At 43.9% G+C, this 27,995-nt stretch overlaps 1 protein-coding gene across 1 annotated transcript in view; it reads left to right on the top strand.

Moving 5' to 3' along the window:
- Positions 1-22,784, top strand: part of UBA5 (ubiquitin like modifier activating enzyme 5) — a 43,351-nt gene extending 20,567 nt beyond the window's left edge. The window contains exons 7-12 of the mRNA XM_069730104.1: positions 1,613-1,717; positions 3,124-3,251; positions 4,812-4,947; positions 16,261-16,339; positions 21,436-21,542; positions 22,549-22,784. Coding sequence (XP_069586205.1) covers positions 1,613-1,717; positions 3,124-3,251; positions 4,812-4,947; positions 16,261-16,339; positions 21,436-21,542; positions 22,549-22,626 — 633 coding nt within the window. The 3' untranslated portion in view covers positions 22,627-22,784. The remainder of the gene's footprint in view (positions 1-1,612; positions 1,718-3,123; positions 3,252-4,811; positions 4,948-16,260; positions 16,340-21,435; positions 21,543-22,548) is intronic.
- Positions 22,785-27,995: the final 5,211 nt, after the last annotated feature.

Genomic DNA, 27,995 nt, shown 5'->3' with positions numbered 1-27,995 from the left:
ACGCATCGCTAGCGATGTGCCGTCATTTGAGTGACGGACCGCGAACGCTGCTTTCAGCGTTCGCAGTCCGTTCCTCGCTAGCGCGGATCGGGGATCTGCGCTAGCGGGATCGGCTAACGCGATCCCTTTTGGGACATTGCGTTAGGGTAGTCCGTAGCGCTACGCGCTAAACGGACTGCCCTAACGCAATGTGACCCTAGCCTTTTTCAGTTCAGTTGATCTCCTGGAGTGTGGGCCACTCTCCTCTGACATATATACTGGCCATTAGCACTTGGAAGCTGCCAGTGATGGTTCTACTTTCTGGTTTGTAGTTGAAGGAGAAGTTCAGTGTTTGGAGTAGGTGGTTGGATAGTTTTTTTTTAGGAAATTGCTGTGTTGAATTGGTTTTCATGTTTAGGCCGGGGGTCACACTAGACCGTAATACGGACGAGTGCAATGCGATAAAAAATCGCATAGCACTCGTCCCAATGTTAATCTATGGGGCAGCTCCCATCATCCGATATTTTCTCGGCCGTATTCAGGATCCGAGTGAAATCGCAGCATGCTGCGATTGTCAGCGTATCTCGGCCGAGACTCGCCAATGAAAGTCTATGGGGGTGAGAAAAAATAGCACAGAACACGGACCACCAGTGTGACTTGCGAGAAATTCTCAGGCATTGGGCAGGTGACAGGAAAGGCTCAGCCATTATTTGCTCATTTTGCAAGTGTGTGAGAAAATCTCGCCATACGGATGTCACACGGATGTCACACGGATCATTTGATGCGAGAAAATCGCATCCTCGCACTGCACACGGATAACTGTTTTGGTAACATTTGTGCGATTCTCGTCCGTCAAAAACGGACCGTTTTTTAATACGTTGTGTGTGTCCCCGGCCTTATACTTATCCTCTCCTTTTTGGTTTTTGCCTCCTATTTCTCCTGTTTCCCACTCTGTTTTGTGAGTGTGTTTGTATGATTGTAGCTTTCTTTGATTCCTGTCTGTTTACTCCTGTCTGTCTGGTTAGTGTTATTTCTACACACTTCAGCCTCACACCTCCCTGGGTGGGGGAAAGAACAGATAAGGGTAAGATAGGAGCATAGGAAGGAACAAGACTCTGGCTTCTCTACAATGCGCTGGACAGGGATAGCCAATGGCGCCTCTAGTTTGAGGGTTAATTTAGATGCCCTCAGTTCCTTGTCACTACGTGACAGAACCGCTGTAGACAAGTGGCTTTCAAAACCTCTTCTGGTAAAACTCTTAAGCTCCTATTATAATCATCACAAATTATTTATTGTAGAAATGAATTAGACAAGTTTTCCAAGTAGTTTTAAGCTGATTTTGGAGAAGATCATGATTTTGGAACAGATGCACTTCACAGAACTCTTTGTGAACATAACCTAATGCCTCGATGCATACCTTGGTTAGACTACAACCAAGCCCTGTGCAATCTGATTGTAGTTCTATAATCATACAGCATATAAACTAGATTTTCTCACTTGAATTGCTGAATGTACTATACCTATTATAACATTCATTCCTAGTGCCACTATAAAAATGTGCCTACATTCAGTGTTTTTGTTTATTTTAGATTTGTCATAATTTTTTTTCCTAAATAAACTCTATATTTCATAGGCCTGTAATGAACTTGGACAGATCTGGATGGAGTCTGGAGTCAGTGAAAATGCGGTATCAGGACATATTCAGCTTATCAAACCCGGAGAAACTGCCTGCTTTGCGGTATATAATCCCAATATTTAAGTCTTGTAATCTGTTTATACATGTATGCCTATTTTAACAAGCTGCTTACTTTATTTCCATGGCTTAAAAGAAACTGTCCAAAAATTCATGCTGCTCTGTCTGCGCACTGCAACATTGTCCCAATCACGCTTTATTATGAAATTCTGTGACATTTCAGAGAAAAGCATTTGTTAAAAAAAAACTTGCTGGGCTTCTCCCCTTATGGTTTCTCTTTTGGTAGAGCATTCAGGTATTGTGGGCAGAAAGGGAGCCTGATAGATTCTGTGGCTTCCAAGCTGTGTATTCTAACAAGTGGTTTCTCCAAATTCAACCCAAAATACCACTTTTTTAATGGCTATTTCATTCTTAGAATTATTCACACACTTCATGATCAATGTCTTTAGTACTTTGTAGAACACTTCTGGCTGTTATTACCTACTACTGACATGATCATAGCCAGACACCAGCTTCTGGCAGCGTTTGAAGAATCTGTATTTTTGGGTTAACAAGATAATGGTCCAAAACGTTAATAGAAGAGATCATTGCATTGCACAAACAAGGAAAAGCATACAATAAGTTATAAAGGAATTGCATGCTCTTAGGGAACCGTTCAAAGCATGGTTTTCAAGTTCTAAAGCTAAGTGAACACTGGTTACAGTACCTAGACATGGCAAAAAGACAAACTTCTCACTGGCTGCATTCTGATTAATGCGAATTTGTAACAGCAGGCACAGAGTTTTCAGTTTGCACAGTAAGGCTTGTACTAAATGATGGTCTAAAAGGCATGCACCTCTACTGACCCAAAATCACAAGAAAAGTCTGCTTCTATTTAGGGATTCTGTTCTGTAGATCAATGACTCAAAACAGGCAGTTAGATCAGTGGAATGCCTGGCAGAGGAAGAAAGCTATGGCTCAATGATTCTCAAGCTATTCTGCTTCCACTGGCATTGGAAACTTGTAGCCTGCGTAGGGCAAGATCGCTTCAATTAAGTATCCGGAAATCTTAAGCAAAAATATCAGACCATCTGAGAGGAAGCTGAAGCTTGGGTGGCATTGGACCTTCCAACAGGACAGTGATCCCAAACCTCAAAGACAATCAAGACTTTATTTCAAAAGAAATCCTGAAAGTTTTTTGAGTGGCCTTTATCATTGCCTGACTTTAATGCCATGGAGAATCATCAGAGAAGGAGGGGGTGCAGCATCCAAACTTAAAAATATTTATGAATTACCATGAGGCATGGGCTAAGATTCCTCAAGTGCTTGCATACCTTGGTGAAAATGTATACATTTTGCTACTTGCCTAATTTATAATGAGACGTGAATAATATTGATTGATCGAAAGTTGCATCTTTGTACAAGGTGGAAGCATATTGTATTGAATTTCATATCTGGTTCCTCTTCTGCAGTGTGCTCCACCTCTAGTGGTTGCTGCCAACATTGACGAAAAGACTTTGAAACGAGAAGGTGTTTGTGCTGCCAGTCTCCCCACTACAATGGGAGTTGTAGCAGGAATACTTGTACAGAATGTACTCAAGTAAGTGATGGGATAAGACACAAAACATATGACATGATCAACTCGGAAATAGATTTCCTCACTTATCGTAACGGTGAACATTCTGTCCCTAATACAGTCCGAAATAAGTGAGCTCGTCGATAAGGCACCAAGACATGTGCTCAATATAGGGAGCAGGGATAAGTAAAAACAATTCCGAGCAGTACAAGCTTCACACTTTAATGATGTCCTGGGGGCTTGGTAATTGGAAAAGGTGCTTAGGGTTCCGGCTGCGGAAGTTCACAATGCCCTGGTCTGGCCACAATGTGCAGAAGAAGACTCTAGTGATGAGCGAATATACTCGTTGCTCAGGTTTTCCTGAGCACGCTCGGGTGGTCTCCGAGTGTTTGCAAGTGCTCGGAGATTTAGTTTTCCTTGCCGCAGCTGCATGATTTGCGGCTATAAGACAGCTTGATTACATGTGGGGATTCCCTGGCAACCCCCACATGTACTCAGGCTGGCTAGCAGCTGTAATTCATGCAGCTGAGGCAAAGAAAAATCTCCGAGCAGTCACAAATACTCTGGAGACCACCTGAGCAACAAGTATATTCGCTCATCACCAGTGGACACCAGACCAAGGTAGTCTGAATAGTTTTGTTCATCTCTGATGGAGAAGTATGGAAGGGGAAAAAAAAAATAGAAACCACATACAATATATGGCACACAAGGTGGTGTTGGGGATTGTACTTTTATCAAGTCATTGGGGAATAAGTAGCTAAATGGATTCAATAGAAATAATGAAATAATTGCACATGACAACATAGCAAATCGATGATGCAAAGGAAATCTTGCCAATAGTTGGGTTATTGGCACTAAAAATTTGCTTTTAAAGGGAACTTGTCACCCCCAAAATCGAAGATGAGCTAAGCCCACCATCATCAGGGGCTTATCTGCAGCACTCTGGAACGCTGTAGATAAGCCCCCGATGTAACCTGAAAGATGAGAAAAAGAGGTTAGATTATACTCACCCAGGGGAGGTCCGATCCGATGTGTGTCGCGGTCCAGGGCGTCCTATCTTCTTACGATGACGTCCTCTTCTTGTCTTCACGCTGCGGCTCCAGCGCAGGCGTACTTTGCCCTGTTGAGGGCAGAGCAAAGCACTGCAGTGCGCAGGTGCTGGGAAAGGTCAGAGAGACCCTGCGCACTGCAGTACTTTGCTCTGCCCTCAACAGGGCAGACAAAGTACGCCTGTGCTGGAGCCGCAGCGTGAAGACAAGAAGAGGACGTCATCGAAAGAAGATAGGAAGGACCGGACCGCGACGCCCATCGGACCGGACCGCCCCTGGGTGAGTATAAGCTAAACTTTTTCTCATCTTTCGGGATACATTGGGGCCTTATCTACAGCATTACAGAATGCTGTAGATAAGCCCCTGCTGCTGGTGGGCTTAGCTCATCTTCGATTATGGGGGTGACAGGTTCCCTTTAACTTTGCATTTGACTTGATAAAAATCATGTATGTATTTGACTATAGTTATGGATGGTCCATATTATTGGGAAGCGTATAAATAAAGTATTTAAAATAAACCTTTTCTTGCTTTTTAGATATTTGTTGAATTTTGGCACAGTCAGTTACTACCTAGGATACAACGCAATGCAAGATTTTTTCCCAACTATGACCATGAAGCCCAACTCCTCGTGTGATGATAGATACTGCAGGCATCAGCAGGAAGCTTACAAGGTGAGAAGTCCATCTTCATATATTACAAGATTGCTTTAAAACAGATGACAGTGGGGAAATGGGGTCCAATTAATTTTCTGTGGAAGTCCTCAGTAAAAATTAATCTTCTGATGTGTCATAGATATATGTGGGAAGTTCAGTGAGAAATCTGCGAGCATTGTCATAGGAGTTTAAGCTTGTTAAAGAGCGCTATTGTCCTGAAAATCTCACAAGAATTTGTGAAATATAATATCTGATTAAATAGTGAAGTCCTTTTTTTTATCAACTTGGAGTATACTGTATGTCACCAGATGATAAGTGGCCAGATTTTGCTCTTATTTTATTGCTTTTGCTCCACTGAGTGTATATATAATATATATATTTTGTTTGTAAATCTACCATATGGTCCCAGACAAATGGGCCTTTTTTATTTAGTGCTAATTTTTATTATTTTTACCAAGTGGGCGTGGCTCACCAGGTAATAATGCAGTGCAACCTAAGGACCCGCCCCCAGAGAATCCAGTGAGACGGACTATAAAAATCAGGACCAGATTGAAAGGCCCAAATCTCTGGAACCAGAGTATAGACTTAAAAATACAAAAACTGGTTTACTCAGGGGAGCAGCAGGAATTAAATAGGCGCATAAAATTGTCACTATTAATCTGGGGAGAGGACTCCTTTAAAATAAACTAAATGGAAGTCGCTATACAAAATAAATTGTAGAGATAGTAAAACTTTTAATATGAAAAGGTCCAAAATGAAGTAATTTGCAGATGTATGAGTCAGTGAACCTCTCCAATCTGAAGTTCATCATGTCAGTAGGTTATCTCATTAGGACAAGATGTGAGTAGAAAGAAAACTGTATTTAATAGGGTTGAGCGAAACGGGTCGTTCATTTTCAAAAGTCGCCGACTTTTGGCAAAGTCGGGTTTCATGAAACCCGATCCGACCCCTGTGCTGGGTCGGCCATGCGGTACGCGACTTTCGCGCCAAAGTCGCGTTTCAATGACGTGAAAAGCGCCATTTCTCAGCCAATGAAGGTGAACGCAGAGTGTGGGCAGCGTGATGACATAGGTCCTGGTCCCCACCATCTTAGAGAAGGGCATTGCAGTGATTGGCTTGCTGTCTGCGGCGTCACAGGGGCTATAAAGGGGCGTTCCCGCCGACCGCCATCTTACTGCTGCTGATCTGAGCTTAGGGAGAGGTTGCTGCCGCTTCGTCAGAAGCAGGGATAGTGTTAGGCAGGGTCCATTAACCACCAAACCGCTTGTGCTGTAGCGATTTCCACTGTCCAACACCACCTTCGGTGTGCAGGGACAGTGGAAGCTACATTTTTTTTTTTCCTCAGCACTGTAGCTCATTGGGCTGCCCTAGAAGGCTCCCTGATAGCTGCATTGCTGTGTGTACGCCGCTGTGCAAACCAACTGCTTTTTTCAAAGCACAAATCCTCTTGTTCCTTCCTTTCTGCACAGCTATCTTTTTTGTTTGTCCACACTTTTTATTTAATTTGTGCATCAGTCCACTCCTTATTGCTGCCTGCCATACCTGGCTGAGATTACTGCAGGGAGATAGTAATTGTAGGACAGTCCCTGTTTTTTTTTTTTTATTTGTGGGAGATTTAAGATTGGCATTTCTGCTAGAGTGCCATCCCTGTGTGTGCCATCTCTCACTCAGTGGGCCATAGAAAGCCTATTTATTTTTTTCCTTGATTTCGGTTCTAAAATCTACCTGAAAAAATCACTACATCAATCAGTGGGAGAAAAATATTGGCCTCTGGGCTTGTGTGCCACTCCTGACTCCTGTGTGTGCCATCTCTCACTCAGTGGACCATAGAAAGCCTTTTTTTTTTTTTTTTTTTTATTTGGTTTATAAATTCTCCCTGAAAAAATCATTTTATTTTATTTTGTTTCTAAAGTCTCCCTGAAAAAAAAAAAAAAAAAAAAAAAAAATCAGTGGGAGATTAATATTGACATTTGTGCTTGAGTGACAGTCTTGACTCCTGGGTGTGCCATCTCTTTCTCTCTCTCAAATTGTGGGCCATAGAAAGCCTATTTATTTTTTTGCTTGATTTGGGTTCTAAATTCTACCTGAAAAAATCAATAAATCATTCAGTGGGAGATAAATATTGGCCTCTGGGCTTGTGTGCCACTCCTGACTCCTGTGTGTGCCATCTCTCACTCAGTGGGCCATAGAAAGCCTTTTTTTTTTTTTTATTTGGTTTCTAAATTGTCCCTGAAAAAATCATTTTATTTTATTTTGTTTCTAAAGTCTCCCTGAAAAAAAAAAAAAAAAAAATCAGTGGGAGATTAATATTGACATTTGTGCTTGAGTGACAGTCCTGCGTGTGTGGCATCTCTGTGATTTGGTGCCACAGAAAACAGAGTGTGTAACATTGTGCCTGATTTTCCTTGTGGTCTCACCAACCTGTAAAGGGATATTGAAATCATACTGAAGTTATAGCTCACCGTGTAAGTTGTTTGACAGCAACAAATAAAGTTACTTTGGTTAAGTTTTTAAAACAATGAGGAAGTCTGGTGCAAGAGGTCGTGGCCGTGGGCGTTCATTGTCAGCTGGTAATGATGGTAGTGGTAGTGGAGCATCAGGTGGTCGTGGGAAAAAAAATATTGCACCTAAGTCTGGAGCTGTGGAGCCAGGTTCGTCGTCTGGCTACACAAGGCCTCGAACGCTCTCTTTTCTGGGAGTAGGAAAACCACTTTTAAAGCCGGAGCAGCAACAGCAAGTTTTGGCTTACCTTGCAGACTCAGCCTCTAGCTCTTTTGCCTCCTCTTCTGAAACTGGTAAATGTAAAAGCAGCGCGTCGCTTGTGGATGTTCACGGTCAGGGACAAGTCGCTTCCTTGTCCTCTTCAGCAAAAACAACAACAAGAGAGAAGGATGCAGCAGGCGACACAACGGGTTACTCCATGGAGCTCTTTACACATACCGTCCCTGGCTTAGAAAGTGAAACAGTTAACAGGCCATGCCCATTACAAGTAGATTCTGACATGGAGTGCACTGATGCACAGCCACAGCCAGACTACTATGCTGGTCCTTTGACTCAGACCACAACATTGCCCTCTCAGGGTACTGATCCACAATCAGACCCTGATGAGACTATGTTGCCCCGTCACGAACGCTATACCACCGACCGACACGGTGACACAGACGAAGTTGCACACGAGCTAGAAGAGGAGGTAATAGATGACCCAGTTGTTGACCCCGATTGGCAGCCATTGGGGGAACAGGGTGCAGGCGGCAGTAGTTCAGAAGCGGAGGTGGAGGAGGGGCCGCAGCAGGCATCAACATCGCAACAGGTTCCATCTGCCGGGCCCGTATCTGGCCCAAAACGCGTGGCAAAGCCAAAACCTGTTGGAGGACAGCGTGGCCATTTGGTTAAAGCTCAGTCTGCAATCCCTGAAAAGGGATCCGATGCTAGGAAGAGTGCAGTCTGGCATTTTTTTTAAACAACATCCAACTGATCAGCGCAAAGTCATCTGTCAAAAATGTTCAACTAGCTTAAGCAGAGGTCAGAATCTGAAAAGTCTCAATACAAGTTGCATGCATAGACATTTAACCACCATGCATTTTCAAGCCTGGACTAACTACCAAACGTCCCTTAAGGAAACAGGAACACATGGGCTACTTGCACAGTGAACAAGTCTGTATGATCATGTTCACACACCACCAAGAAACCTGAAGACACAAAAGAGAATAGTAAAACCAAAAACATTCAGTTTGAAAAAATGTTGCAGTAATCCGCAAGTGCTAGTAAAAGATGTAAAAAACAGGGTATTTGGTTGATACGTTTTTTGCAAAAAATGTATACTAAGCTGCTCTACCAATCTTCACGGTATACCCTTATCAGAGCAGTCCTAACTAATGTATGCAATCCCTATCTGATGTATTTAAAAACAAGTAGCCCATGTGTTCCTGTTTCCATAATTGTTCTCTTGTGTTTACAAGACTGGGGAGTTCCACCACTCCTCTTGGGCTATCTGCACAAAAGCTGTTCTACCCTGTATGCACACATGGATTTTTCCTCTCTGAACCCTGTTCACACAGGTTATATACAGATGATCAGGTTTTTAAATACATCAGATAGGGATTGCATACATTAGTTAGGACTGCTCTGATAAGGGTATACCGTGAAGATTGGTAGAGCAGCTTAGTATACATTTTTTGCAAAAAACGTATCAACCAAATACCCTGTTTTTTACATCTTTTACTAGCACTTGCGGATTACTGCAACATTTTTTCAAACTGAGTGTTTTTGGTTTTACTATTCTCTTTTGTGTCTTCAGGTTTCTTGGTGGTGTGTGAACATGATCATACAGACTTGTTCACTGTGCAAGTAGCCCATGTGTTCCTGTTTCCATAATTGTTCTCTTGTGTTTACAAGACTGGGGAGTTCCACCACTCCTCTTGGGCTATCTGCACAAAAGCTGTTCTACCCTGTATGCACACATGGATTTTTCCTCTCTGAACCCTGTTCACACAGGTTATATACAGATGATCAGGTTTTTAAATACATCAGATAGGGATTGCATACATTAGTTAGGACTGCTCTGATAAGGGTATACCGTGAAGATTGGTAGAGCAGCTTAGTATACATTTTTTGCAAAAAACGTATCAACCAAATACCCTGTTTTTTACATCTTTTACTAGCACTTGCGGATTACTGCAACATTTTTTCAAACTGAGTGTTTTTGGTTTTACTATTCTCTTTTGTGTCTTCAGGTTTCTTGGTGGTGTGTGAACATGATCATACAGACTTGTTCACTGTGCAAGTAGCCCATGTGTTCCTGTTTCCATAATTGTTCTCTTGTGTTTACAAGACTGGGGAGTTCCACCACTCCTCTTGGGCTATCTGCACAAAAGCTGTTCTACCCTGTATGCACACATGGATTTTTCCTCTCTGAACCCTGTTCACACAGGTTATATACAGATGATCAGGTTTTTAAATACATCAGATAGGGATTGCATACATTAGTTAGGACTGCTCTGATAAGGGTATACCGTGAAGATTGGTAGAGCAGCTTAGTATACATTTTTTGCAAAAAACGTATCAACCAAATACCCTGTTTTTTACATCTTTTACTAGCACTTGCGGATTACTGCAACATTTTTTCAAACGGAGTGTTTTTGGTTTTACTATTCTCTTTTGTGTCTTCAAACGTCCCTTAAGGTTGTAGCACCCTCGGCCAATGAAGCTAGTCAGCAACGCAACATCCCTTCCGTCACTGTAAGGCCACCATTTTCCGCACCACCGGCAGTATCTGTGCAGGTTTCTTTGCCAGCCAAAAGCAGTCAGGGTCAGGGAATCACCAGTTTTGTAGGAGGAAATATTGCAACTAGGGCACCGGCGGAAACAATACAGTCTCCAACCGTCTCTCAGTCTGCCATGTCCACCGGCACACCCGCTAGTTCCACGATCTCCAGCTCTCCAGTCCAGCTCACCCTACATGAGACTCTGGTTAGAAAAAGGAAGTACTTATCCTCGCATCCGCGTACACAGGGTTTTAACGCCCACATAGCTAGACTAATCTCGTTAGAGATGATCCCCTACCGGTTAGTTGAAAGCGAAGCTTTCAAAGCCCTGATGGAGTACGCTGAACCACGCTACGATCTACCCAGTCGACACTTTTTTTTCCAGAAAAGCCATCCCAGCCCTGCACCAGCATGTTAAAGAGCGCATCGTCCATGCACTCAGGCAATCTGTGAGTACAAAGGTGCACCTGACTACAGATGCATGGACCAGTAGGCATGGCCAGGGACGTTACGTGTCCATCACGGCACACTGGGTGAATGTGGTGGATGCAGGGTCCACAGGGGACATCAATTTCGGGACAGTTGTGCCTAGCCCACGGTCTAGGAAACAGTTGGCTGTAGGCGTTCGCACCCCCTCCTCCTCCTCGTCCTCCTGCAGAAGCGACAGCTCTTCCACAGACCGCAGTCGGCCAACCACTCCATCGGCAGCTGACACTGTTGCACACCAGTTGTCCCATTATGGGCCAGCTACTGGCAAGCGTCAGCAGGCTGTATTGGCTATGAAGTGTTTGGGCGACAACAGACACACCGCGGAAGTTCTGTCCGAGTTCTTGCAGCAAGAAACGCAATCGTGGCTGGGCACAGTAGATCTTGAGGCAGGCAAGGTAGTGAGTGATAACGGAAGGAATTTCATGGCTGCCATCTCCCTTTCCCAACTGAAACACATTCCTTGCCTGGCTCACACCTTAAACCTGGTGGTGCAGTGCTTATTGAAAACTTATCCTGGGTTCTCCGACCTGCTCCTCAAAGTGCGTGGACTTTGCTCACATATCCGACGTTCGCCTGTACACTCCAGCCGTATGCAGGCCTATCAGCTGTCTTTGAACCTTCCCCAGCATCGCCTAATCATAGACGTTGCAACAAGGTGGAACTCAACACTGCACATGCTTCAGAGACTGTGCCAACAGAGGCAGGCTGTTATGTTTTTGTGGGAGGATACACATACACGGGCAGGCAGTAGGATGGCAGACATGGAGTTGTCAGGTGTGCAGTGGTCGAAGATACAAGACATGTGTCAAGTCCTTCAGTGTTTTGAGGAATGCACACGGCTGGTTAGTGCAGACAACGCCATAATAAGCATGAGCATCCCCCTAATGTGTCTGCTGATGCAAAGTTTGACGCACATAAAGGATCAGGCGTCTGCACCAGAGGAAGAGGAAAGCCTTGATGACAGTCAGCCATTGTCTGGTCAGGGCAGTGTACAGGACGAGGTAGCGGGCGAAGAGGAGGTGGAGGACGAGCAGGATGATGGGGATGAGTATATTTTTAATGAGGAAGCTTTCCCGGGGGCACTGGAAATTGATTGCGTGGCAAGGCCGGGTTCTGGTTTTTTGAGGGACACAAGTGACGTAGATTTGCCTGAAACTGCCCCTCAACCAATCACAACCGCAGATTTGACAACTGGAACTTTGGCCCACATGGCGGATTATGCCTTACGTATCCTCAAAAGGGACACACGCATTACTAAAATGATGAACGATGATGATTACTGGTTGGCCTGCCTCCTTGATCCACGCTATAAAGGCAAATTGCAAAATATTATGCCACATGAGAACTTGGAACTAATATTAGCAACCAAACAATCAACTCTTGTTGACCGTTTGCTTCAGGCGTTCCCAGCACACAGCGCACGTGATCGTTCTCACACGAGCTCCAGGGGGCAGCAGACCAGGAGTGTTAGGGGTGCACACATCAGAAGTGGCGTTGGACAGAGGGGTTTTCTGACCAGGTTGTGGAGTGATTTTGCTATGACCGCAGACAGGTACTGCTGCATCAATTGAAAGTGACAGGAGACAACATTTGTCCAGTATGGTTACAAACTATTTTTCATCCCTTATCGATGTTCTCCCTCAACCGTCATTCCCATTTGATTACTGGGCATCAAAATTAGACACCTGGCCAGAATTGGCAGAATATGCATTGCAGGAGCTTGCTTGCCCTGCAGCTAGTGTCCTATCAGAAAGAGTATTCAGTGCTGCAGGTTCAATATTAACCGAAAAAAGGACTCGTCTGGCTACCCAAAATGTTGATGATCTAACATTCATTAAAATGAACCACAACTGGATTTCGAATTCTTTTGCCCCACCTTGCCCGGCCGACACCTAGCTTTCCTATGAAAAGCTCTTGCCTGTGGACTACTGTGAATTACTTTTCTAATGTCTAATTTGCTGCAGCTGATTGTCCAGCATACGACATGTTTACACCTCCCTAAATGGCCAAACTCCCCACACGGGGCCGTGGTATCGCGACTTGGCGCAAGCACCCGTGAGAGTGCTGTTTGTCTGAAGAGGTGGGTGTGCCCGCTTTTGGTCGACAGCACTGCCACTGGGTCCCTCATAGTACAATAAAGTGTCTCTGGCGGTGGTGGTGCGCACCCAACGTCAGACACACTGTTCTAACATGAGGGGCCCTGGGCCTGTACCGCCGGCCACAAGAGTTCACCCACCCCCAGGTCAAACATTGCTCTACCACTTCCACAGTTATCTCTCACACTTCCACCAATGTTTAGTCTATGCGCTGACATCCTTCCATTCCTGCCACTGACAATACCATTGTGTTGACATGTATGATGGTACTTAACATAGTCAGGGGCCGTGTCCTCTATTTACCACAGTAAATACTTTGCGCTAAATTAGTAGGTCTGAAACTACGCAGAGGATCCCACCCCTGTACCTAATGATTGCACCCTTTAGTGTTTTCGTTTTGTTTTAATGCGAGATATTCACATTTATTTATTGTTTTGGACTACTAACTGGCAGACACTCATTACAATCGGCCTCCGCTGACCAGACCACTGCTGCCCGTGTACCTCTGGAACCAATTTTAAATTGCCTACAGCCAGCCCAATTTAATTATGTTAGGCCTTCGAAGCCTGTCTGCGGCCCGTTCTTTCAACTACTACTACACTGACCTGTCTACTGCTGCCCGTGTACCCCTGGAACCAATTTTAAATTGCCTACAGCCAGCCCATTTTATTATGTTAGGGCTTCGAAGCCTGTCTGCGGTCCCTCCTTCCACTAGGCCTCCACTGACCAGACCACTGCTGCCCCTGTACCCCTGAAACCAATCATAAATTGCCTACAGCCAGCCCATTTTATTATGTTAGGCCTTCGAAGCCTGTCTGCGGCCCGTTCTTTCAACTACTACTACACTGACCTGTCTACTGCTGCCCGTGTACCCCTGGAACCAATCATAAATTGCCTACAGCCTGTCCAATTTTATTATGTTAGGCCTTCGAAGCCTGTCTGCGGTCCCTCCTTCCACTAGGCCTCCACTGACCAGACCACTGCTTCCCGTGTACCCCTGGAACCAATCATAAATTGCCTACAGCCCGCCCATTTTATTATGTTAGGCCTTCGAAGCCTGTCTGCGGTCCCTCCTTCCACTAGGCCTCCACTGACCAGACCACTGCTGCCCGTGTACCCCTGGAACCAATTGTAAATTGCCTACAGCCAGCCCAATTTATTATGTTAGGCCTTCGAAGCCTGTCTGCGGTCCCTCCTTCCACTAGGCCTCCACTGACCAGACCACTGCTGCCCGTGTACCCCTGGAACCAATCATAAATTGCCTACAGCCAGCCCATTTTATTATGTTAGGCCTTCGAAGCCTGTCTGCGGCCCGTTCTTTCAACTACTACTACACTGACCTGTCTACTGCTGCCCGTGTACCCCTGGAACCAATTATAAAGTGCCTACAGCCTGTCCAATTTTTTTATGTTAGGCCTTCGAAGCCCGTCTGCGGCCCGTTTTTTCTACTACTCCTACACTGACCAGACCACTGCTGCCCGTGTACCCCTGGAACCTATTTTTTATTGCATAGAGCATCCTTTTTTTAATAGTAGGCGTACAAAGTCTGTCTGCGGTCCACTATTGAAATTGTCCTCCACTGCCCAGAGCAATGCTGCCTGTGTACCCCTGTAACCTTTTTTAAGCTGCAGTGAGCCACATTTTTGGTTTAAGGCCTACTACCTGTGTCTGTCTGCGCCACTCAATTCAGCTGTGTTCCTTTGAAAAAAGCTGAGCGTCAATAGTCTTGTTTTCAGCCTCTAGGAATTTTAAAACTGCATTGGGGCTACAACTTTGGTAGGGCTTACTAACGGTGTCTGCCGCCACAAGGTGTGCCCCAGGTTTCGTCCACATTGCTTCGATCTTCCTACTCTCGTTTAGTAGTTTGTGAAAACTACACTGCATAAGGCCTACAAATTGGGTATGGGGTGTAGAGACAGTGTGTTCAACTCCAAGGTGTTCCCCAGGTTTCCTCTCCATTGCTTCGATCTTCTGGCTCTCGTTTAGTAGTTGTTGGAAACTACACTGCATTAGGCCTACAAATTGGGTATGGGGTGTAGAGAGATGGTGTGTTACACTCCAAGGTGTTCCCCAGGTTTCGTCCACATTGCTTCGGTCTTCCGACTCTCGTTTAGTAGTTGTAGAAAACTACACTGCATTAGGCCTACAAATTGGGTATGGGGTGTAGAGAGATGGTGTGTTACACTCCAAGGTGTTCCCCAGGTTGCCTCTCCATTGCTTCGATCTTCTGGCTCTTCTTAAGTAGTTGTTGAAAACAACACTGCATTCAGCCTACAAGTTGGGTCTGGGGTGTAGAGACGGTGTGTTCCACTCCAAGGTGTTCCCCAGGTTGCCTCTCCATTGCTTCGATCTTCTGGCTCTCGTTTAGTAGTTGTTGAAAACAACACTGCATTAGGCCTACTAGTTGGGTTGGGGCCTTCTATCTGTGTCTGCCGCTCCTTGCTGTTCTCCTACAGTGAACAAAGCTGTGCCGCCGGTTTACTACTGTTGCCAATTTTGAACTGCATTTAGAATACTTACTGATTTGGGCCTACTCTCTGTGTCAGCCTCTCATTCCAGTTGTCCTCCACTGAACAAAACAATGCCCCCTGGTTAGTCCTGTTACCAATTTTGAACTGCATTTAGCCCACTTTATTCTTTGGGCCCATATCTGTTTCCCCCTCATCCTGCCCATTGCCCAGCCAGTGATAGATGAGTCTGCTGGTACATTGACCCATAATGCAACATTCCCCGTGCACGCTACACAGCAAGATTGTGACCCTGCTGAAAGTCAGGTTCCTCTTCCCGCATACCATACCACCTTACACGGGGACAAAGAGGAAGGTGCAGATGAAGGTGCAGGTTCCTTCATCAGGTGGGGGGAGGAATACTAGTTGGCGACGTCACTGGCACAGGGCCTCTCATAGTACGCAAAAGTGTTGCTGCCGGTGGGAGGCGCCCCCGCCGTGCAAACACACTGCTGTACTTTGAGGGGCCCTGTGCCAGTGCCAATGCCAACGAGTGGGCCCCCCCTGCTTGCTCAGGATCACAGCACTTGCAAAGTTTAAATACTTACCTCTCCCTGCTCCACTGCCGTGACGTGTTCCAGATTTCCTGGGCCCACTAATTACTTGAACCAGCCCTACCCCCCACAACTTTAGCCAAATGACCCCCAATTTCAAATGCCTTTCAATTATTATAAGGTAAATTACGATTGACAAGCTTCTGTAACAAGAATGGATGTTTTTGCCATTAAAATGGGCAGTTTAGGTGTTTTCCTGGCCTCCACTCACTGCCGACTATGCTCCCCCATTGACTTGCATTGGGTTTCGTGTTTCGGGCGATACCCGACTTTTCGCGCTAATTGGCCGATTCCACTCGACTCGACTTCTAAGATAGTCGGGTTTCGCGAAACACGGCTCGACTCTAAAAAGGTCAAGGTCGCTCAACCCTAGTATTTAACACTATTCTCTATAACCAACAATATCTTTATCATTTTTCAGCTCCGAGAGGCTTCAGAACCAAAGACAGAGGTGGTTGTGGTAGAAGAATCACCGGTTGTACACGAAGACAATGAATGGGGTGAGGACTGACGCTGTGTTTCCATTTGCATGCCATGTGATTGAGATAAATGTTATAATCACTATCGCTCATTGGGAGAAATGGCTCCCGCTAAAATGTTGGTATTTTCCTTGTATACAGTGAACTCTGATTAGATTTAGAGGGATTGTGTTCTACTGCTAAAGTGAACAATAGGAAGCTACAATGGTGAAAGAGGCAGAAAACATATATACAGTCATGGCCAAAAGTATTGACACCCCTGCAATTCTGTCAGATAATACTCAGTTTCTTCCTGAAAATGATTGCAAACACAAATTCTTTGGTATTATTATCTTCATTTAATTCGTCTTAAATGAAAAAACACAAAAGAGAATGAAGCAAAAAGCAAAACATTGATCATTTCACATAAAACTCCAGAAATGGGCCGGACAAAAGTATTGGCACCCTCAGCCTAATACTTGGTTGCACAACCTTTAGCCAAAATAACTGCGACCAACTGCTTCCGGTAACCATCAATGAGTGTCTACAATGCTCTGCTGGAATTTTAGACCATTCTTCTTTGGCAAACTGCTCCAGGTCCCTGATATTTGAAGGATGCCTTCTCCAAACTGCCATTTTTATATCTCTCCACAGGTTTTCTATGGGATTCAGGTCTGGACTCATTGCTGGCCACCTTAGAAGTTTCCAGTGCTTACTCTCAAACCATTTTCTAGTGCTTTTTGAAGTGTGTTTTGGGTCATTGTCCTGCTGGAAGACCCATGACCTCTGAGGGAGACCCAGCTTTCTCACCCTGGGCCCTACATTATGCTGCAAAATTTGTTGGTAGTCTTCAGACTTCATAATGCCATGCACACGGTCAAGCAGTCCATTGCCAGAGGCAGCAAAGCAACCCCAAAACATCAGGGAACCTCCGCCATGTTTGACTGTAGGGACCGTGTTCTTTTCTTTGAATGCCTCTTTTTTTTTTTTCTCCTTTAAACTCTATGTTGATGCCTTTGCCCAAAAAGCTCTACTTTTGTCTAATCTGACCAGAGAACATTCTTCCAAAACATTTTAGGCTTTTTCAGGTAAGTTTTGGCAAACTCCAGCCTGGCTTTTTTATGTCTCGGGGTAAGAAGTGGGGTCTTCCTGGGTCTCCTACCATACAGTCCCTTTTCATTCAGACGCCGACGTATAGTACGGGTTGACACTGTTGTACCCTCGGACTGCAGGGCAGCTTGAACTTGTTTGGATGTTAGTCGAGGTTCTTTATCCAACATCCGCACAATCTTGCGTTGAAATCTCTTGTCAATTTTTCTTTTCCGTCCACATCTAGGGAGGTTAGCCACAGTGCCATGGGCTTTAAACTTCTTGGTGACACTGCGCACGGTAGACACAGGAACATTCAGGTCTTTGAAGATGGACTTGTAGCCTTGAGATTGCTCATGCTTCCTCACAATTTGGTTTCTCAAGTCCTCAGACAGTTCTTTGGTCTTCTTTCTTTTCTCCATGCTCAATGTGGTACACACAAGGACACAGGACAGAGGTTGAGTCAACTTTAATCCATGTCAACTGGCTGCAAGTGTGATTTAGTTATTGCCAACACCTGTTAGGTGCCACAGGTAAGTTACAGGTGCTGTTAATTACACAAATTAGAGAAGCATCACATGATTTTTCGAACAGTGCCAATACTTTTGTCCACCCCTTTTTTATGTTTGGTGTGGAATTATATCCAATTTGGCTTTAGGACAATTCTTTTTGTGTTTTTTTTCATTTAAGACAAATGAAGATAATAATACCAAAGAATGTGTTTGCAATCATTTTCAGGAAGAAACTGAGTATTATCTAACAGAATTGCAGGGGTGTCAATACTTTTGGCCATGACTGTAGCTTACTACAGGTGATGCCATAGGTTCAGTTGGTAGCAACGTTCTGACATTGTCATGTGAAGCTACAGCCTATTAGTGGCGGCAGCAGTCAGGTCTCTGGTGGTTGTCCCATCGGACTTTCCGAACCGACATCTGATCTGACACTGGATGTACTCTAAAATAATAAAGCATTAGATGAGATAAACCTGTAGAGCAGAGGTCGGCGTCTGTTCCTCTTATGTGCTGCGTTAGAATACTACAGGAATAGCCTTAAGGTTTGCTTACTTTTGGTGATTTCACTTAAAGGGTTTCTCCAGAAATCTAACAAAATGAAGCAGAAGTAAATGTAATTCTAAGCAAATGCTAAATACCTTTTTAAAAGGGGTTTTCCACTGATTTTCTAATCACACTTCATGTGTTGTCTCTGTTGAAAACAAAGCACTTTTCAGTATACTTCTGCTATCTGGGCAGAACTCGCATATGGCTACATGATCTGACTTTTATATACACCCCTCCCTCCTGTTCAGTTATCTCTAATCCCCCCCACTTCTGCCGGCCTCCCTGAGCACTCCTTCAGTCCTTTTATGTTTTGTAGTAGCATTAGCTCTGTAGACACCTAGCCGGCCCCTGCATGCTCAGCACAAGGGCTTCCCTTACTGATCCAGATCCAGTGCCGACTCTTCTGAGCCTGGGCCAGTTCCTTTTCTAGCAATTCCTGCTGTCCGCAATGAGAAGTAAGACCAGGTTATAGAAGTGATGAGCAAAGTTGTCAGAGATCCCAATGAGAAGGGGCAAAAATGTCTAATTATAATGGAAGGAGGTGTCTGTACTGGACTACTGTAACAACATGGAGGACATAAATCTCATAATGAAAGAAGGTGCCTGTCCGTGGCTTTATACTAGAGCAACAACGTGGAGCTGTTGACTTAAAAGGGAACTTGTTTTCTATTTACCCCTGTATTTGCAGGTAAGTAGCATTGCCCTGATCTCCGGCTACCTGACTGAAAGTGCGACAACCAAGAGAAAATTAACTTATTTACTCCCACGAGCCGGCAGCTTTGTCACTGGCTTGTACTATAATAAGGCTAAGCACACCCTGACAGTATAATTGACAGCTCACTGTGCAGTGCATCTGAGCAAAGTGCCAGGGCGTGTTTAACAGCCTACGCTCACAGTACAGTGAGTGGTGGACGCCACCGTGACTCTAAGCCAGCGGCTCCTGGGAGGAAATAAATGTGTTTTCTCCCAGTAGCCTCACTTTTCAGTAAGGCATCCGGTGAGCATTAGAACACTGTTTACCTGAAGATTAACACAATATCTGCAGGTAAATAGCATTTTTTGAGGTGACATGTTGCCTTTAAAATAAAAAAATAAAAAAATAGTGTAGGCAGAGTTTGGAGGTGGTGTGCTGGCTTAGGCCATGTTCACACCATCCTTTTTTTCATGCGGAATCGCCGCGATTTTCCCGCTGCGGGCCCGCAGCTGTTTTCCATGCAGGGTACATTACAATGTACCCTATGGAAAACAGGAACTGCTGTGCCCACATTGCGGAAAATCGCGAAAAAAGCCACGCTGAATAGCCGCGGTGAAAAATAAGTACCATGTCACTTCTTTTTGCGGAACTGCAGCGGTTCTGCACCCATAGACCTCCATTGTGAGGTCAAACCCGCAGTAAAACCCGCAGATGAAAAAAATATCTGCGGGTTTTCTGCGGTTTGTGGTGCAGAACCGCTGCAGTGTGGCTGCCCCCCTGTGCCCCAATCCCACCCCCCCATGCTCCGATGCCACCCCCCGTGCCCTCATCTCCCCCCCCTTATACTTACCCGGCCTCCCGGTGTCCGTCCGGCCGTCTTCTCCCTGGGCGCCGCCATCTTGCAAAATGGCGGGCGCATGCACAGTGCGCCCGCCGAATCTGCCGGCCGGCAGATTTGTTCCAAAGTGCATTTTGATCACTGAGATATAACCCATCTCAGTGATCAAAATAAAAAAAATAGTAAATGACCCCCTCCCCCCCCCCCCCCCCCCCTTGTCACCCCCATAGGTAGGGACAATAAAAAAATTAAGAATTTTTTTTTTTTTTTCCACTAAGGTTAGAATAGGGTTAGGGGTAGGGTTAGGGTATTTTCAGCCATTTTAACCCTAAAAAACTTCCTAGAAAACACACAGACTCTGCATAGAAAACTGCATAAAAAAAACGCATCAAAAAACGCACCAAAAAAGCACCAAAAAAAGGACCTGCATTTTCTGCCAAGAGCTGCGGTTTTTAGTCCTGAAAAAAAAGGAGGGAAATCAGGAACGTGTGAACATAGCCTTATAGGACAGGGGTAAAGCATTATGGAACTTGTAGTCAGAAAGCACAGGAAGACTGAGAAGCCGAAATCGGTGATCTAAACATACGAGCTGGTGCCTGCAGACCAGTAGGGCCACAAAACCCATAAAAACTGGTGAATAGGCTTGAGCGAGAGAGAGATTTCCCATTGACTTTGCATTAATTAGCACATCACACTCTGAAAAGAGTGGTAAGAAATTGCAAGCGTTCGAGACTACTCGGGTCTCTTCATCAGGCATAGACTAATACAAAATCTGAAGAATCACATATTTATACACAACACCGCACAGAACTGTTGTAAATGTGATTCTTCAGAATTTCTTTTAGTCTTTGCCTGATGAAGAGGCCTGAGTAGTCTTGAAAGCTTGCAATTTACCATCTTTTCAGTTAGCCATTAAAAGGTATCAACCACTGAGGACTCTCAATTCTAAATATTTTTCGATCTACTGGCCAACATGGTACCAAGATGTATAACTTTCCTGTATGGAGATCTCTAGTATTAGATCAGACAGGGTGGATAGCAGTATCTTGTGTCGGGACACCTAATATCTCTCAAAGTGGATCAAATAGGGTGGACAGCAGTGTGAGCAGCCTCTTCTCACCCCACCACCGTTGGATCTGGTATTAAATCATATAGACATTGTGGACAGCAGTGTGACCAGCCTTAGCCTGGTATTGTCAGTCTTGGATCAGAAATACCAGGTGAACAGTAGTGTGAGCTGCCGCTTCTTATCTCACCACCCTTGGTATCTTCAGTATTTGTATTCTTTTATATTAATAGAGGTTCCTAGTATTCTCACTTTTTTATAAAAATTGGCTAATTGAATCACACAAAACAAATCAATCTGATGTTATGCAGGTTGTGTGTTGGCTTGTCCAGGTTTTCAAAAATGCTGATCAAATGGTTTAGCACTTTATTTATTTCTGCATATGTTTTGTAGGTATTGAGCTGGTGTCTGAGGTTTCTGAAGAAGAGTTAAAAGATGCGTCTGGACCTGTTCCTGAGTTGCCAGAGGGAATTACTGTGGCATATACAATTCCTATAACGGTATGAAAATAATAATCTGGCTTAATGTATGCAGTAAATGGGATTGCTAATATTTTAAGCAATTATTCCAGAACTTGTGTATTTTATTCTAGTCTCTGCAGTTTTGGGCACTAGTGTTAAAATGGACACAGATTACGGTTAATATTTCAATATAGGAGTCAAAAAGTCAACCAAGATCACAGTTTGATCGGATTCTCTTGTAGATTACCTCTTAAAGGGGATCCATCACTGGGTTTTTGCTACCCATTCTGAGAGCAACATGATGTAGGGGCAGAGATCCTGATTCTAGGAATGCATCACTCGCTGAGCTGCTTGCTTCTTGTTTTGATAAAATCCCTGACTACCTGGCAGCAGGTTTAATAGTCCCTTAGTGAAAATCTCCTAATGATAAAACAGTGATTTTATTAAAATTACAGGAAGCGGCTCAGTAACACATTTCTAGAATAGAGGACTCAGTCTCTACATTATGCTGCTCTCAGATTAGGTGGCAAGTAACTGGTGACTGATCCTCTTTATGGTGGGGGTAGGTAAACAGCTGCTAGTCACATCTAGCATCACTTATTGTATAAGAAACTAAGGATTATATGAGTAAAATCATCATCCCTTACTACTCAAATATGAGGCAGTCCCATGTACACAAACTGCTGGTGGATCCCATTGAAACATACGGAAATTGACAATATGTAACTACTTTGTAAGTCAGTCTAATGGATGAACAAATGGATAAACCATAGTATTGTATATAATATTACTCCACATGATTTACTAGTCTGTGCCATGTGTGGATTTCTTTTTACCATGTGAGATCTACGGCTGCATGGTTTAGTAGAAGACTTTCTGCCATGCAGCCTGAGTCTGCTCCTTCTTATCCCACACCACCGTGTACAGAACAACTTTTTGGTTGGGTTCAGATGAAAAGAAAAAAAACAAACAAACAAAAAAAACCAAATGTAAAACCTGTCGCCCTGCCTCTAAGCAGAAAACATTCCTGCTCTTTCTATTCTAGAAACCCTCATCGGGGGCTACAGTGGAAGACACAGATCAGAGTCTGGAGGACCTCATGGCCCAAATGAAGAACATGTAATATTGGCCGTGTCGTCCATTCACCATGAGGCCGACTGTTATCATTCCCATATGTTCTTGTGAAATCATTCATATAGTTCTTGGCTCTTCTCACATCAGACTAGTTGGTAATAGTTGTACTCACTGTACTAATAAATTGCTCTGCATTATTTAAATAAATTTAGTCTCTCTTGCCTTATTATTTTTTTGATGTTGGTGCAAAGGAAATGATTAAACTGGATTTTCATTTAATGGGTTTCAAAGTGGACAAATTGTTCAAGGAACTTTTTTTTTAACTTATTTCTAACTACAAATTTTGATGAAGTTTACTAGCCTTTATTTTTAAACCATATCCATAGGATAGATGCTAAATGTATGATTGCTGAGGCCAAACCTTCCTTTTTTTGTAAAAGTTTAACTAAAAGCAGAGCTTTTCTTTCATCTTACATTTCAGCCCGTTATCGACATCCACTGTGCGAACGGTTGAGGTATGGAGTGGTCTCATGGGCTGAGTGTTCCCATACCCAGCAGATAGCGGAGACATACAGCCAGGATCGGCCTCTAAAACCCATTAGTGGAGCTCTGCCCAAGGTTATAACCTACAGATGCGAACATGCTCAGATAAGGCATTAGAGTATGCTCGGGTGCAAACCGCGTGTCTTCGGTGTGCTCCAATAATATGTCTCGCGGCTGTTCGACAGTCACAACACATGCGGGGATTGCCTAACACAGACAATCCCTGCATGTGTTGCGCCTGTCGAACAGCCGCGAGACATGTCTGTGTGGGAATTCTAACATATATTTTTCAAGCAGACTGAAGTCACTGTTAGCAGCTTCTCAGAGCGCTACTGTTAGGGTATGTTTCCACAGTCAGGATTTGACGCAGGTAAAATCTGCACTGGAGCTCACTGGCAGGTCACCCGAGTTTTTGATGCGTTTTTACATGCGGATTTGTGTGTGTTTTTGTAAGCTCAATAAAGATATACAAAAAAAAAAGAATGGTGATGTCATTTGTTGTCCAACCTCTTCATTTACATACTCCATTGAAGAATGTTTACACACACAGACAGATGATAGATAACAGATAGATAGATATATACTAAACATCAGGCTTGGTATTATCTATCTATAAATATATCTATAGATAGATTATCCATCTACATATAATAGTCTAAGGATCTTTGTCTGAAACGTAAATCCCGCGTCGCTGATTGGTCGCGGGCAACCAATCAGCGACAGGCGCAGTCCGGCCACGAATTGGCGCAGAATTTAAACCACACTTCACTGATTGGTCGTGGCCCGGTGCGACCAATCAGCGATATTACAGCGGGATTTAAACACCGCTTCGTAAATAAACTACATCGATCGTTAAAATCGGGCCACCATCTAGTAGATACGTAATAGCAAGGCCGATGTTTATTAATGAACGTTTAATTTAAAAAAAAAAAAAAAGCGTGGGCGCCCGTGCAATTTTCTGCACCAGAGGGGGAAAGCCGGGGCCAATATTTGTAGCCTGGAAAGGGGTAATACTCATGGCCTCTCTAGGCTATGAATATCAGCCCACAGCTGTCTGCGTAGCCTTTACTGGCTATTAAATTAGGGGGACCCCCCAAAAATGGGGATTTGTGTACTAACATAGTAACATAGTAACATAGTTAGTAAGGCCGAATAAAGACATTTGTCCATCCAGTTCAGCCTATATTCCATCATAATAAATCCCCAGATCTACGTCCTTCTACAGAACCTAATAATTGTATGATACAATATTGTTCTGCTCCAGGAAGACATCCAGGCCTCTCTTGAACCCCTCGACTGAGTTCGCCATCACCACCTCCTCAGGCAAGCAATTCCAGATTCTCACTGCCCTAACAGTAAAGAATCCTCTTCTATGTTGGTGGAAAAACCTTCTCTCCTCCAGACGCAAAGAATGCCCCCTTGTGCCCGTCACCTTCCTTGGTATAAACAGATCCTCAGCGAGATATTTGTATTGTCCCCTTATATACTTATACATGGTTATTAGATCGCCCCTCAGTCGTCTTTTTTCTAGACTAAATAATCCTAATTTCGCTAATCTATCTGGGTATTGTAGTTCTCCCATCCCCTTTATTAATTTTGTTGCCCTCCTTTGTACTCTCTCTAGTTCCATTATATCCTTCCTGAGCACCGGTGCCCAAAACTGGACACAGTACTCCATGTGCGGTCTAACTAGGGATTTGTACAGAGGCAGTATAATGCTCTCATCATGTGTATCCAGACCTCTTTTAATGCACCCCATGATCCTGTTTGCCTTGGCAGCTGCTGCCTGGCACTGGCTGCTCCAGGTAAGTTTATCATTAACTAGGATCCCCAAGTCCTTCTCCCGGTCAGATTTACCCAGTGGTTTCCCGTTCAGTGTGTAATGGTGATATTGATTCCCTCTTCCCATGTGTATAACCTTACATTTATCATTGTTAAACCTCATCTGCCACCTTTCAGCCCAAGTTTCCAACTTATCCAGATCCATCTGTAGCAGAATACTATCTTCTCTTGTATTAACTGCTTTACATAGTTTTGTATCATCTGCAAATATCGATATTTTACTGTGTAAACCTTCTACCAGATCATTAATGAATATGTTGAAGAGAACAGGTCCCAATACTGACCCCTGCGGTACCCCACTGGTCACAGCGACCCAGTTAGAGACTATACCATTTATAACCACCCTCTGCTTTCTATCACTAAGCCAGTTACTAACCCATTTACACACATTTTCCCCCAGACCAAGCATTCTCATTTTGTGTACCAACCTCTTGTGCGGCACGGTATCAAACGCTTTGGAAAAATCGAGATATACCACGTCCAATGACTCACCGTGGTCCAGCCTATAGCTTACCTCTTCATAAAAACTGATTAGATTGGTTTGACAGGAGCGATTTCTCATAAACCCATGCTGATATGGAGTTAAACAGTTATTCTCATTGAGATAATCCAGAATAACATCCCTCAGAAACCCTTCAAATATTTTACCAACAATAGAGGTTAGACTTACTGGCCTATAATTTCCAGGTTCACTTTTAGAGCCCTTTTTGAATATTGGCACCACATTTGCTATGCGCCAGTCCTGCGGAACAGACCCTGTCGCTATAGAGTCACTAAAAATAAGAAATAATGGTTTATCTATTACATTACTTAGTTCTCTTAGTACTCGTGGGTGTATGCCATCCGGACCCGGAGATTTATCTATTTTAATCTTATTTAGCCGGTTTCGCACCTCTTCTTGGGTTAGATTGGTGACCCTTAATATAGGGTTTTCATTGTTTCTTGGGATTTCACCTAGCATTTCATTTTCCACCGTGAATACCGTGGAGAAGAAGGTGTTTAATATGTTAGCTTTTTCCTCGTCATCTACAACCATTCTTTCCTCACTATTTTTTAAGGGGCCTACATTTTCAGTTTTTATTCTTTTACTATTGATATAGTTGAAGAACAGTTTGGGATTAGTTTTACTCTCCTTAGCAATGTGCTTCTCTGTTTCCTTTTTGGCAGCTTTAATTAGTTTTTTAGATAAAGTATTTTTCTCCCTATAGTTTTTTAGAGCTTCAATGGTGCCATCCTGCTTTAGTAGTGCAAATGCTTTCTTTTTACTGTTAATTGCCTGTCTTACTTCTTTGTTTAGCCACATTGGGTTTTTCCTATTTCTAGTCCTTTTATTCCCACAAGGTATAAACCGCTTACACTGCCTATTTAGGATGTTCTTAAACATTTCCCATTTATTATCTGTATTCTCATTTCTGAGGATATTGTCCCAGTCTACCAGATTAAGGGCATCTCTAAGCTGTTCAAACTTTGCCTTCCTAAAGTTCAATGTTTTTGTGACTCCCTGACAAGTCCCCCTAGTGAAAGACAGGTGAAACTGCACAATATTGTGGTCGCTATTTCCTAAATGCCCAACCACCTGCAGATTTGTTATTCTGTCAGGTCTATTAGATAGTATTAGGTCTAAAAGTGCTGCTCCTCTGGTTGGATTCTGCACCAATTGTGAAAGATAATTTTTCTTGGTTATTAGCAGAAACCTGTTGCCTTTATGGGTTTCACAGGTTTCTGTTTCCCAGTTAATATCCGGGTAGTTAAAGTCCCCCATAACCAGGACCTCATTATGGGTTGCAGCTTCATCTATCTGCTTTAGAAGTAGACTTTCCATGCTTTCTGTTATATTTGGGGGTTTGTAACAGACCCCAATGAGAATTTTGTTACCATTTTTCCCTCCATGAATTTCAACCCATATGGACTCGACATCCTCATTCCCTTCGCTAATATCCTCCCTCAAAGTGGACTTTAGACAAGACTTTACATAGAGACAAACCCCTCCTCCTCTCCGATTTTTACGATCCTTTCTAAACAGACTGTAACCCTGTAAGTTAACTGCCCAGTCATAGCTTTCATCTAACCATGTCTCGGTTATTCCCACTATGTCAAAGTTACCTGTAGATATTTCTGCTTCTAGTTCTTCCATCTTGTTTGTCAGGCTTCTGGCGTTTGCGAGCATGCAGTTTAGAGGATTTTGTTTTGTTCCAATCTCCTCACTGTGGATTGTTTTAGAAATGTTCTTACCTCCCTTCTGAGTATGTTTTCCTGGGTCGTCTTTGTTTGAGTCTAATGTTTTTCTTCCCGTCCCCTCTTCTTCTAGTTTAACGCCCTCCTGATGAGTGTAGCGAGTCTTCTGGCGAATGTGTGTTTCCCAGGTTTGTTGAGGTGTAGTCCGTCTCTGGCGAGGAGTCCATCATACCAGTAATTCACACCGTGGTCCAGGAATCCGAATCCTTGTTGTCTGCACCATCGTCTTAGCCAGTTGTTTGCATCAAGGATCCTGTTCCATCTCCTGGTGCCATGCCCGTCTACTGGAAGGATAGAAGAAAAAACTACCTGTGCATCCAGTTCCTTTACTTTCTTCCCCAACTCTTCAAAGTCCTTGCAGATTGTCGGTAGGTCCTTCCTTGCCGTGTCATTGGTGCCAACATGTATCAGAAGAAATGGGTGGACGTCCTTGGAGCTGAAGAGCTTTGGTATCCTATCGGTCACATCCTTGATCATCGCACCTGGAAGGCAGCATACTTCTCTTGCAGTTATGTCCGGTCTGCAGATGGCTGCTTCTGTGCCTCTCAGTAGTGAGTCTCCCACCACCACCACTCTTCGTTGCTTCTTGGCTGTACTTTTTGCTGTCACTTGTTGCTGTGTGCCCTTTTCTTTTTTGCTTGCTGGTATTGCTTCATTCTTAGGTGTGCCATCTTCATCCTCTACAAAGATTTGATATCGGTTCTTCAGTTGTGTGGTTGGTGATTTCTCCATGGTCTTCTTGCTTCTTTTGGTCACATGCTTCCACTCATCTGCTTTTGGAGGTTCTCTGACACTTTT

The sequence above is a fragment of the Ranitomeya imitator genome, chromosome 6, assembly GCF_032444005.1.
Source record: "Ranitomeya imitator isolate aRanImi1 chromosome 6, aRanImi1.pri, whole genome shotgun sequence".
NCBI lineage: Eukaryota > Metazoa > Chordata > Amphibia > Anura > Dendrobatidae > Ranitomeya > Ranitomeya imitator.
Note: the sequence above shows the minus strand (reverse complement) of the source record. Positions and strands in the feature narration are given on the sequence as shown.